Source organism: Martes martes (genome assembly GCF_963455335.1).
Source record: "Martes martes genome assembly, chromosome: 15".
NCBI classification, from domain to species: domain Eukaryota; kingdom Metazoa; phylum Chordata; class Mammalia; order Carnivora; family Mustelidae; genus Martes; species Martes martes.
In genome coordinates, this window is record NC_137903.1 from 31,045,478 (window position 1) to 31,057,978 (window position 12,501).

The 12,501-nt window shown below is 35.2% G+C and overlaps 1 protein-coding gene across 2 annotated transcripts in view; it reads right to left on the reverse strand.

The window, feature by feature from the left end:
- The window catches only part of PTPRC (protein tyrosine phosphatase receptor type C), a 133,143-nt gene that overhangs the window by 43,221 nt on the left and 77,421 nt on the right, over positions 1 to 12,501 (reverse strand). For both annotated transcript variants that reach the window (XM_080824960.1, XM_080824959.1), the window contains exons 10-12: positions 7,689 to 7,808; positions 2,816 to 2,968; positions 1,231 to 1,442 (exon numbers count right to left, since the gene is read on the reverse strand). In XM_080824960.1, the coding sequence (XP_080681086.1) occupies positions 1,231 to 1,442; positions 2,816 to 2,968; positions 7,689 to 7,808 (485 nt within the window). The remainder of the gene's footprint in view (positions 1 to 1,230; positions 1,443 to 2,815; positions 2,969 to 7,688; positions 7,809 to 12,501) is intronic.

The following is a 12,501-nucleotide window of genomic DNA, read 5'->3' on the forward strand; positions in this document are numbered from 1 at the left end:
AAGCCGTGAGTAGAAGTTTGGAATTTTCAGTCCTGCCTCTCATTCTCTTGAGAAGGTAGAAGGGCTGAAAATGATGTTAATGATTGATCACATCTACATGACGAAGACTCCTTAAAATCTCCAAAGAAAAAGATTTGGGGAGCTATCAGGTTGGTGAACACATCTACATCGGGAGAATGGTACATTCCAAATTCATGGAGACAGAAGGTGCTGTACTTACTTGGGGCCTTCTCAGACATCACCCTATCTCTTCATCTGACTGCATCTGTACCCTTTATCACATCCTTTAATAAATTGGTATAAATAAATAAATAAATGTGAATAAGTGTTTCCCTGAGTTCTGTGGGCCATGCAAACAGTCAGACCTGAGGAGAGGGTCATGGGAATGCCCAATTTATAACCACATTGAACAAAAGTTGAGGGTAACCTAGGGACCAGCTACTTGCAGTTGGCATCTGAAGAGGAATGGGAACAGTCTTGTGGGACCAAGCCCTTCACCAGTGGAATCTGCCACTGTCTCCAGATAGGTAGTGTCAGATTTGAATTAAATTGTAGGACACCCAGCTAGTGCCACAAAGACTTGTTGACGTGGGGAAAAGGCTCCACACATTTTGTGCCCAGAAGTGTCAGTTTAGTGTTGCACATGAAGAGTACAGGAGACTCACAGAGAAGAACACACAAGAGAAGACTGAACTGAGGTTTTCCCCTACAACCAGGAGAAAGACTGAATTTTTTCATTTTAGGAGTACATTCACGAAATATGATCAGTACACAGTAAGCTTATAGACGAGTTTTTTAATTCTCTATGTTCACCTGTATTTCCTAATATTTATTCCTACTCTTTTCCAACCTCAGTGTACCTATAAAATATTTTGTAATTTAAAAAGTCATGTTAATAAAGATAAATTCAAGGTAAATGAAACATTTGACAAATTAATAATCCACTGCATGAAAATGTTGTGCTTCTTGACAGAGGAGCAATAATTTTGCTTTAAGTAAATCACATTGAAGGTCAAAAATATTCCCCCCAAAATATTTGTTTGAAACCACTGTTTTTAGAACTAGGGATTCAAAGTTTGAAGTCAAATATTTAAGACTTCAAAGTTTGATTTCATTAGACACAGTTTCTCAAGCTCACATGAACACTGGTCTTAGTATGATTTAAGTATGACGTGACAATCATTATAATGTATATCAGTACTATAGTGATTATAGAAATTAAAATCTTACCTCAAATTCATATGTTGTTGAATATTGAAGATCTTCTACAGAGAAATTACAAGATTTTGATGTTTTGTTTTTAACATCACCACCTCCAGTTTTGAATTTCAGATGGTAGGAGCCATTCATGGGGCCATTATATTTGGTAGGAGGCTTACAAGTCACAATTATACTATTATCTGTTTTCAGTGAAGCATGTAAGTTGTTGACTGCTTCTGGAGCTATCAAAATGAAGAAAGATTTGTTACTTGAATCACTTTGTAAATGCATATTAAAATCACTTGGCAATGTAAATGTACAATATAAATAATTTTAAGTGTGAATTTGGTGGTTTTAGATGAGGAAGTTACAATAGTACATCCATCAAAATGTTGTACCAAAACACCTAAAAATAAATCACCTAGTCATTCAGTGAATATTAGCATCTATGTTGTACTTGAAATCATGAGAGTTGATGCTATCCCCTACGGGGAGTATATAGAATTACAGAATAGAAGGAAAGAGAGAAAGGGGCAAGGAGAAAAGAAAGGATGATATGGGGACCCTGAAAGTTTACATACAGTCCAGCATCTGCATTGTTTCAAGACTTTTATTTTTCAGTAATCTCTACACCCAACGTGGGGCTCAAACTCACAATCCCAAAATCAAGAGTGGCACTGTACCCACTGAACCAGCCAGATGTCCCAGCTTCTCCATTCTTGAGATGCTTATGTTATCCTAGTAACCACCTACCTGGCTGCATTTTTCAGGAGCAGCAACAAATTATCTTCATTTTTTGTGACTTCACAGAGATTTAGAAAAATAATAAAACCATAAAGTTCAAGGATCTGGACTTTTAAAAGCAGAATCTAAATGACCTTAAATTTCACTAAGAGCATTCTGCGCCCAGCCCTAAATGAGAAATTTTTTCTTCATAAGCCTGGTGCCAGTTAGGATCCCTGGAGCTACAAATACTGCCTTACACAGGGCTGTTTCTTCCTTCCTGACTTAGTGGAGTTAACATTCACCTCAGAGATAGATCTAGCTTTAGATCTTGGAAACTATGGAAACATCATACAGGTGGCAAGAGGCAAATGCCTTTGAAAGGAAACCTCAAATGGAAAATGTGCCATAAAATAAAATAGTAGGTAGTTCAGTATAACAAAGAGAAGAAAATGCCAATAAAATGTTATGTTTTATAGGACGTTTTGTAAGCTAAGCAGAGGTTAGCAAGTGAACACTTTGCTTTCAAAGTGAGACATTATTAGGTGTCTGATTACAGTTGATATTTTTAGATGATAAAGAAAACAACAGATAATGCATTTTTATCTAAGTTGATTAGGTACCTAAATTGAAACCTTAAAAATTGTACCTGTTAATATGCCCTCTGCTTCATTCTTACAATTCTATGATGATATATGAGGTATACAGAAAACCCAGGATAACAGTTTTTAAATTACTGTATTTTAAATTATTATAAACCCTAGATGTTAACACATGTGCCATCTCAATGTGTTTCCTAAATGAAGCACAAAGATAGATGGATTGTATACTGAAAAGTTTACACTTTGCACCTTGCCATTCACAGAAAGAAGCATCAAAGCATAGAACTTACTTGTTGATGCTGTATGACATGTTACCTTCACAGCAGTTCCATTACGTTGTACTTTTCCAATGGCATAGGCATTTAATGATATCTCGTAGGCTGTATAAGGTGCCAAATTTGACAATCTATATTGGATCGTCGTATTATCCAGATTCATGCATTCTTTATTTTTATCATGGGGAAAAATGTAAACATTTATTAAGTCATTAAAAGTCAGGATTGCCACATATTTAATTTGGACTCTACATTAAATCATTTTTTTTTTTAAATTATGTATTTAATTTGACAGAGAGAGAGAGAAAGACAGTGAGAGAGGAAACACAAGCAGGGGGAGTGAAGAGGGAGAAACAGACTTCCTGCCAAGCAGGGAGCCTGATTCGGGGCTCTGAGCTGAAGTCAGAAGCTTAATGACCGAACCACCCAGGTGCCCCTCTACATTAAATCATTTTGAGCCAACTCCAAACTGAGAGACTGAGAAAGATATACATCCTTGGTATTCAGAAGTACTGTATATACAATTACCCGCAAATGTATTGAACAAATTCATTTACTGTAAATAAACTCAAATATTCAAAAATATAATTTCATATAATTGATTTGGAACATAAAACATTTAACAAGTTCAAGTATATTTGTGAAGGTGGTCTCCTTCCTTTCTGAGAAAACACAGCCCACAATGACTTTTATGAGTCTTGAGTTGTATTGTTTTAGAAAGAGTACTTTTTAGGGAGTCTTTTTCTAATATGCAACCTTTGAACTTTGAACACTGATATTAGTTACTGTTATGGATTTGAGGCACAGAATCCATTCAAGGACTAATAACTCTGTTGGCATAAGGGATAAAAGAAAGCATTACGAATGAAAGAAGGAGCATTCTGAATGTAGGGACAAGCCTGACTAGGATACCAGATTCTGGTCAGGGAGGCATATGGCAGGTAGGATCTTGTTTAAATATGTTTTGACATTCAAGCAGACGAATTAGCATTTGTTAAATTGAAAATTCATAAGCCACCATTTTTGAGTAGCCAAGTGGTATCAATCAAAACTTATTAAAAGACAATCAGGATGTAATTAAAGTAAGATTAAAGTTGGCAGCATGATGCTGGCTAGCAATTGTAGTGATAATAGTAATAATAATAAGGTTGATGATAAAAGATAATGACTAGATCATTCTATGTGCCAAGCACGATTTTACTTGGTGTACATGAATGAATTAGCCATCACCACAACTCTATAGGCTGGCTCTCTTAGTTTCATCCAATTTTACAGATGAGAAAACTGAGCCATAGAAACATGAAGCAATCAGTCTATAATCTCACAGGAAAGGAGGAACAGAGCCAGGATGAGACCCAAGCATTGAGGTTCTAGGGTCTATGCTCTTGCCTTCACCACTGCGCATATTGTCTGCTGTGGAAGAAGGGACAAGGGTTTGCAGTGGGGCCAAGTTGTTTTTGAACCTGGGTACTTCACTTTTCCAGTCCAGCTTGACATGCCTATGGATTTGCAGAAACAGTATAAGATCTAACCTGTTAATATCTTGTCTCAGTTACTTAGTATTGAGATTATAGTAATATCTCGACCTTACCATGGAATGTTAAATAATAAGTAAGATAAAATGACTCTTCTAACCTGATTAAATGTCTATTTTCTCAGAAATCCCCAAAGCTGGAGTTAATTGATTTATACCTGCCAGCTTAGTTCTACTCTATCCCTAGTGAGAATTCTCTTTGAGGTCTCCTGGAAAGGCGTTAGCTCAAGAGAGGGGCAGGCATAACTCTCCCTTACCCCTACTCAAACTTCCACTCACTCCTTATGTAGGATCTGACTGCTAGAACAATACCAGATAAAATCTAAGCATCAAGATGCTATTCTCAAGGTCACTCTGGCTTCCATTCAGTGACCTAATTTTGTATGTTTGCATATGTATTCTGACAACCATTCTGCTTCAAAATGATTGATTTATGTACTTCTGTAAAGATTTTATCTTAGCTAATTTGACAAAAGTCAAATTGGTGATTTAATTTTGAAGAATGTGTTGTTCAAAAGATACTGCTGTTTGGGATTAAAGTTTTCAGTGCTTAGAAGGGTGGTTGGGAATGTTCATTTCCGATTGCAAAGGGCTTCAAGCTTTGGTTGAAATGTCAAAATACCTTATGTGAATATCTCTGCCTCTTCCACGAATTTGAACAATTTTTCTCAGGACTTTGACAGCAGAAGTACAATATGAAACACACTAAGGACTTATTTGACATAGTGCTTGAAATTTGTCTTTTCTTAGAGCAAGAGACATGAAATTTTAAGTCATGCATGTTGACTGGAAAGGGTTAGAAAGACACTGGCTTCCTCACTTGTCACTTCTTTGTTTAAGAAGAAAAAAAAAAACACCTTGGGAAATCCACAGCTTCTGAGACTACTCTGAAGTATCTTCTTGAACACTATGCCAAATAGTATAAACCTATTGATCCCCAAAGAATTTTGTGCTGGAAGGGGGAAAAAATATCTTTCTTCTTAAAAAAAGAAAAAAAAAAAGTAATACACAAAATTTCCAGCAACATCATTGTGGTCTTGAAGGGTACACACTGGTTTCAGTAACTTTTGAAAATAGTATGTGGGGGCGCCTGGGTCTCGGGTCCTGAGATTGGACCCTGTGTTGGGCTCCTCACTGAGCGTGGAATCTGCTTCAGATTCACCCTCTCCCTCTCTCTTTGCCCCTCCCTCCACCCACTCTTCACACACACATACACACACGCACACACACACACAAACACACAAATATAGTACTTTGGATGCAACAAAGCATAGATGGCTCTTTCCCATTATTGGGGGGACTTCTTGTCACTTGTCATCCTTAAGTTAATATAAAATACTGCAGTTTCTCAAAGTAGCTCATGCTAAAAACATGAACAACACAGTAGCCAAAAGAGCACAGTTCAAGCTGTTGAATTTGAACATTTATCAGAAGTTCTGTGATCCTGAGTTGCATTACATAAACAATGGATACATTTCTTTTTTCAGAGTTATTATTGAAATGCTTAACAAAATCTTAAAATATTACGAAAACACCCAACAAAGAGGAAACTAAGTAAATGTAGGAAACTACATTTTTGTTCTCTTTCAATATGTAGCTTTCAGAGACACTGAAATGACTGGATTATGAAATAATGAAATCAAATGTAATACCCAACTAAAAAGCAATATAATCTGCAATAGTACTTCATAGACTTTATTCCTGTGGATTTTTAATAGTGATATTACTTGAAACAATGAGAGTAGTTAAAATAATCATTTTAACAATGTTAAAATCCTATCAACTCCCTGATAAAATTGAAGAGGATCTCATGGCATATTTGAGATGAATAGAACAGCAGAACACCTTTCTTTTTATGGCAGTTGATTTGGGGGGAAATGGAGGAAAATATGACAGGTGGGGAAAATATGAAAGGTGAAGTAGAAGGACACACATAGCCTGATATTGGCCAGTTCTCCTTCTTTTCCCCCCAATCCTGTTCAAATGTTACATTTAGATAGCCATATATTTCATGGCACTAAATTAAAAGGAGCTGTACTAGTTGCAAAGAAAATAAAACTAAAATAAAACAAAACTTGTCAGACTGCTAATAATTACATCCTCCTTAACCTGATTATTAAAGTAGACATTTTTTAAAAGCTGTGCAGAGTACAAAGGAGCAATAAACACCACTCATAAATTTTCACCATCTACTCTTCCATTCAAAATACTCCGTAGGAGAGAGTTTGGAAGAGTACAGTAAGGAATAGTGAGTAGACGACTCGGAGAAGAGAAAAGAAAGCCAAACAATGTGCTCATCCAGAATCCAAACCAAGGAAGTTTGTACAAGAAGGGTCTGAGCAAGTATCTAATTAAATTGCTGTTTTATCTTCCTGTAATTTCAATGTTCTTTTCCCATAGACCTAACTTTTGAAATTACCATTACAGCAAGTAGAAGGCATGTATTTCTTCTCCACAGCCTTTGAATCCTCTTAAGCTAAGTTGAAAACGCATGTGTATTTAACTTTGCTTTAGTAGTTTCATTATTAAAAGTCAAACAATCAGCAGGAACAATGTTATCAAAATATAAACTAATACGCTAGAAACAAGCAATTTCAGAATTTTAAATGAATGTCTGTTTCTTTCCTACCAAGCAAAGAGATGGAATTCTGTACGATAGTCAGCTCAGGCCTACTTTAAGCTACAAGTAAAGGATTGGCAAGTGAGCTCTCACATGCTGAGTTGGCTGGGAGGGGGTCCAGTGATGCCTACAGTTTTCTACAAGCATTTTGGATACTTTAAGTTATCCAGGAGATTGTTTTTTTTCCCCCTTAAATAGACTCTCATTTGGAGGGCTCATGGCTGAACTGGTCATAGCACATTTTTTGAATGACATTTATTTTTACAAAGACTAACTTTAACTAGAATTATGCTCCAAGATTCCTCTGCCATTAAACTGGCTTCCATGGCTAAATTAGGCAAACTTTCCTATTTATTCATCCAATATTTTGTGTATACCACCAGGCGCAAGTTTTGAGAGGTATTTGTTTCTTTGTGAGCCTGAATAAGGAGTTTGAACCATGCAACTTACATAATATTTGGAAAATAATAATTATCTTGCAGATATTTTTTTCTCCAGGCTTTGGAGTGTAAAGATTAGAACTAAGACAGATCAAGAAAGACAAGCAAATATTGGGGATGTTCTAGGCGTTAGTCATGTCAGAGACTGGAGAACCCACAGAGAGTGGAAGCAGTTCTAAAATTAAGGCATCTATGGTGCCCATCACAGTCACTCACTAGCTCAACCCCCATTTCTAGCGTTTTTCACTTCTGGAATTATCTTTCCTGATATGGAATTATTCTTAAACAAATTACCTTTATTCTTCTCATAACAAAGAGTATAATTATGAAAAATATCTGTAGGGGGTTTCCAGGTGAGCATGATGTTATTTGCATTTTTATCACTGCAGCTAAAATTCTGAGGTGAGCCTGGCCCTGTTAAAAGAATAAGAATATAAAATATGAAAAAAAGATATGGAAAAAACCATTCTTCCTATTATAATTATGATGATCAATAACCACATTTTAACTATGAATTAATCGTGAAATTAAAAGAAAGATATCTGGTCTTACCCAATTTGCTTTAGAGGTCCCTTAACAGGAAATGTCACTCTAAAGTGGCACCGTTGACCTGAAAGAGTCCACTGACCTGAAGACCTCTGAGAATATCCTCTTCCTCTTATATATATTATGATTCATCTTGGGATTTCTAGATTCCACTGTGCTGAAAATCTGTCATTGGTAGTACTGATAAACTTAACTGTCATTATTTGGAAGCCTCCAGTAACTAGTCATCATAACTTGAGATGGAGAAGGTAATAAATGCCTAGGTCAAATTTATCAGGTACAATTTACAGTAAGACATACTAATTTGAGGTAAAAATGTATGACTTTTGACAAATATATGCATCTACCTAACCACCACCACAGTTAAGACCTAAACTATTTCTATCATCCCCCAAAAGTTCTGTGACACTTCCCCGTCAACTCAGCTCCCTTGCCCAATCCCAACACCCTCTGAAGTGCTCTCTGTTCCTATAGATTAATTTCATTTTTTCACTCATTTCACATAGATAAAATCAAGTAGGAAGTGGTTTTTTATGTTTAGCATATGGCACTCAGTATAATGGTCTAGAGAGTCATTCATGTTGTTGCATGTGTCAGGAGTTGGTTCTTTTATTTCATGAGTAGTATTCCACTGTGAGGATACACCACATTTTATCTATTCATTCAAGTATTATTCGGACATTGGGGTTACTTCCAGACTTTCAGCTACTGTAAGTCAATCTGCTATGAATCTTTGTGTAGATGTCACTGTGCGGACATGTTTTTTTCTATTTTTTAAAATATTTTATTTATTTATCTGACAGAGTGAGAGAGAGAGAGAACACAAGTAGGCAGGAGGAAGGAGGCTCCCCGCTGAGCAGAGAGCCCGATGTGGGGCTCGATCCCAGGACCCTGGGATCATGACCTGAGCTGAAGGCAGAGGCTTAACTGACTGAGCCACCCAGATGCCCCTGTGTTTTTTTCTCTTTGGCAAATACCTGGAGCAAAATTTCTAAGTTATTTCCTTACATCCTCCACCAATAGTATTGTCAGTCTTTTTAACGTTAGCCATTTTAGTGGGGGTATAACGTCATCATCCTCTCATAGTTGTTTTAAATTGCATTTCCCAGATGACTAATGATATTGAGCATCTTTATATGTGCGTATTGGCCATTTGCATATCTTCTTTTGTGAAACATATGTTCAAAATGTTTGAGTATTTTTAATTTGGTCAGTTGGTGTCTAATTTTGTATTTGCAAGAGTTCCCTGTATATTCTGGAGAAACTTCTTTTGTTGAAAAATTAATTGTGGATATTTTCCTATCGTGGCTTGTTTTTTATTTCCTTGATGGCTTTATTTAAAGAGAAAAACATTCAATTTTGATGAGGTCTAATTTATAAAGTTTTTTCTTTATGATTCTTGCTTTTTGAGAACTAGGAAATCTTTGCCTGGACCAAAGTAGCAAAGATTTTTTTCTACTGTCTTTGTCTAGACGTTTTATAGTTTTAACTTTAATGTTTACATCTGCAATCCATTTTGAGTTAATTTTTGTGTTTATTGAGAGGTAAAGACTGATGTTCATTTTTTCTTCTATAGGGATACCTGGATCATTTGTTGAAAAAGACTACCCTTTCCTCCATACTTTTTTTGGATAAAATACACTTTTACTTACAAAAAATGTTCCTAGGATTTCTATTTTCTTTCATTTATTTATAAAGATTGCAACAATTTTAGTAATTAATATTCAAAAAGTATTAAATTTTTTTAGGTATGCCAGGAACATAATTTTAATGTACTTTCATTTTTCTTCTTGTAATTTTGTTTTGGAGGTTTATCAGGAGGCAGATTTAGGCAACTCCCTTAGTCCTTAGCTAGCCCTTCCATATGAAATTTAGAATCACGTTAGTATGGTGTATCAAAAATTCTGTGATATTATCATTAATAAACAAGTTCAGTAATGTGGCTGACTGCAAGATCAACACAGAAAATCAACTGTATGTATATATACTAGAGATAAACAAATTAAATTAAATGAAGAAAATGCTACCATATAAGCAAGAATAAATTTAAAACTAGACATAAATTCAACAAAAGAAGTGCAAATTTTATGTACAGGAAACTACAAAAATTTTTAATAGATTAAAGAAGACTTAAATTAATGGGAAAACACCCCATATTCATGGACTGAAGTACTAACATTGTTGAGATGGCATTACTCTCTAAATTGATTTATACAGGTTCAACGCAACTACTATCAGAATCCTAACTGGCTTATTTGTAGAAATGGACAAGTTGATCCTAAAATTCACATGTAATTTCATGGAAACTTGAATAGCCAAAATAATTTTGAAGAAAAAGTTGAAGAAATCACACTTTCTGATTTCAAAACTTATATGAAGCAATAGAAATCAACAGTGATAATGGTGTAAGAATAGAGCTATAGATCAATGGAATAGACCTTAGTGTCCAGAAATAAGCCCATCGTTATGGTTAAAATGGTGCTAGAACAAGTGGACAGCCACACCAAAATATGAAATTGAACCTCACCTCATACTGTATACAAATATTAACTCAAAATGGATTAATAGTGTTATATTTAGTAGGAGATAAAACTATAAAACTATTAGAAGAGAACATAGGAATAAATCTGCATTATTTTGGTTTTGGAATTGTGTTTTAAAGGTGATACCGAAGCATAAGCAAAAGAGTAAAAATTATTAAGTTGGACTGCATCAAAATTAAAATCTTGTAAGTTTCAAAAGTTATCAACAAAATAAAATGACAACCCACAGAATGGAAAACAATATTTGCAAGTCATATCTTTGACACAGGACTTGTGTCTCGAAATATAAAGAACTCTTATAACTTAATAAAAATAATTTCAAAATTGGTAAAGGATTTGAGTAGATAGATAAAAGATATACAGATGGCCAATAGACACCTGAAGCCATGCTCAAAATCATCAGTCATTAATCCACGTCACAGTGGGATACCACTTTATACCCACTGGGATAACTATAATAAAATAGACAGACAATAATGAGTGTTGGTGAAGATGTGGGTTAATTAGAACCCTCACACATTGTTCATGGAAATGTAAAGTGAGGCAACCACTTTGTAAAACAGATTGGCAGTTCTTCAAAATTCAAAACGTAAGGTTGTCATATGATCCCCAAATTCCAATCCTAGGTTTGAATACAAGAGTAATGAAAACATAAGTCTACACAAAACTTGTAAATAGATGTTCATAGCAACATTATTCATAATAACCAAGAAGCGGAAACAACCTAATCAACTGATGAGTGAACAAATAAGGTATATCCATACAACAGAATATTATCAGGCAATAAATATTGGCATACATATGAAAATGGAAGTATTGATACATTTTATAACATGGAAGCACCCTGAAGACATTAAGCTAAGTGAAAGAAGCCAGTCCCAAAAGATGACATATTATATGTTTCCATTTGTATGAAATGTCCAAATAGGCAAATTCATTGGGGCAGAAAGTAGATTGGTAATTGTTTAGGTGTGGAAAGTAGGAGGGAAATGGGGATTGACTGCTAACAGATATGGGGTTTCTTTTTGGTGTGATGAAATTGTTCTAAAGTTGATTCTGGTATTGATTGCACAACTCTTAATATAGTCTTAACCTATTATTTTTTAAAACATTGAATTATATACTTTCAATGGGTAAATCATAAAGTTGGTGAATTAACCATTGACACATCACAATCTCTGAATCCAAAGCTCATATTAGGGTTCACTCTTGGTGTCCTCTATTCTATGGGTTTGAGCAAATGTATCATATGACATGTATCAATCATTATGTTATCATACAGAGTATTTTTACTGCCCTAAAAATCCTGTGTGCTCTATTTATTTTTCCCTCCTCTTCAGCTCCTGGCAACCACTGATCTTTTTACTGCTTCCATAGTTTCATCTTTTTTGGGATATCGGATAGTCGGAACCATACAGTATGTAGTCTTCCCAAATTGGTTTCTTTCACTTAGTAATATGCATGTAAAGTGCTGTCATGTCTTCCCATGGCTTGACATCTCATTTCTCGTTACTCCTGAATAATATTCCATTGTCTGGTTCTCCTATAGTTTACCCATTTACCTACTGAAGGACATCTTGGTTGCCTCCGAGTTTTGGAAATTATGAATAAAGCTGCTATAAACATCCTTGTGCAGGTTTTTGTGTGGACATAACTTTTCAGCTCCTTTGAGTCAATACCAAGGAGTGTGGATTGTATGGTAATAGTATGTTTCATTCTACAGAAACCGCCAAAATGTCTTCCAGAGTGGCTGTACCACTTTGCATTCTTACTAGCAATGAATGATTTTGTTTTGGATTGCAACATTGTCCCACATATTCTGAATATTTGGTATTGTGAGTGTTTCAGATTCTGGACATTCTAATAGACATGTAGTGTGTCTCATTCTGGTTTTCACTTAAATTTCTCTGATAGCATACGATGTAGAGCATCTTTTCATATTCTTGTCATTTGTATCTCTTTTTTGGTGATTATATATTTTTCATACACTAAAGGATCCAATTTCCGAATACTTAAAT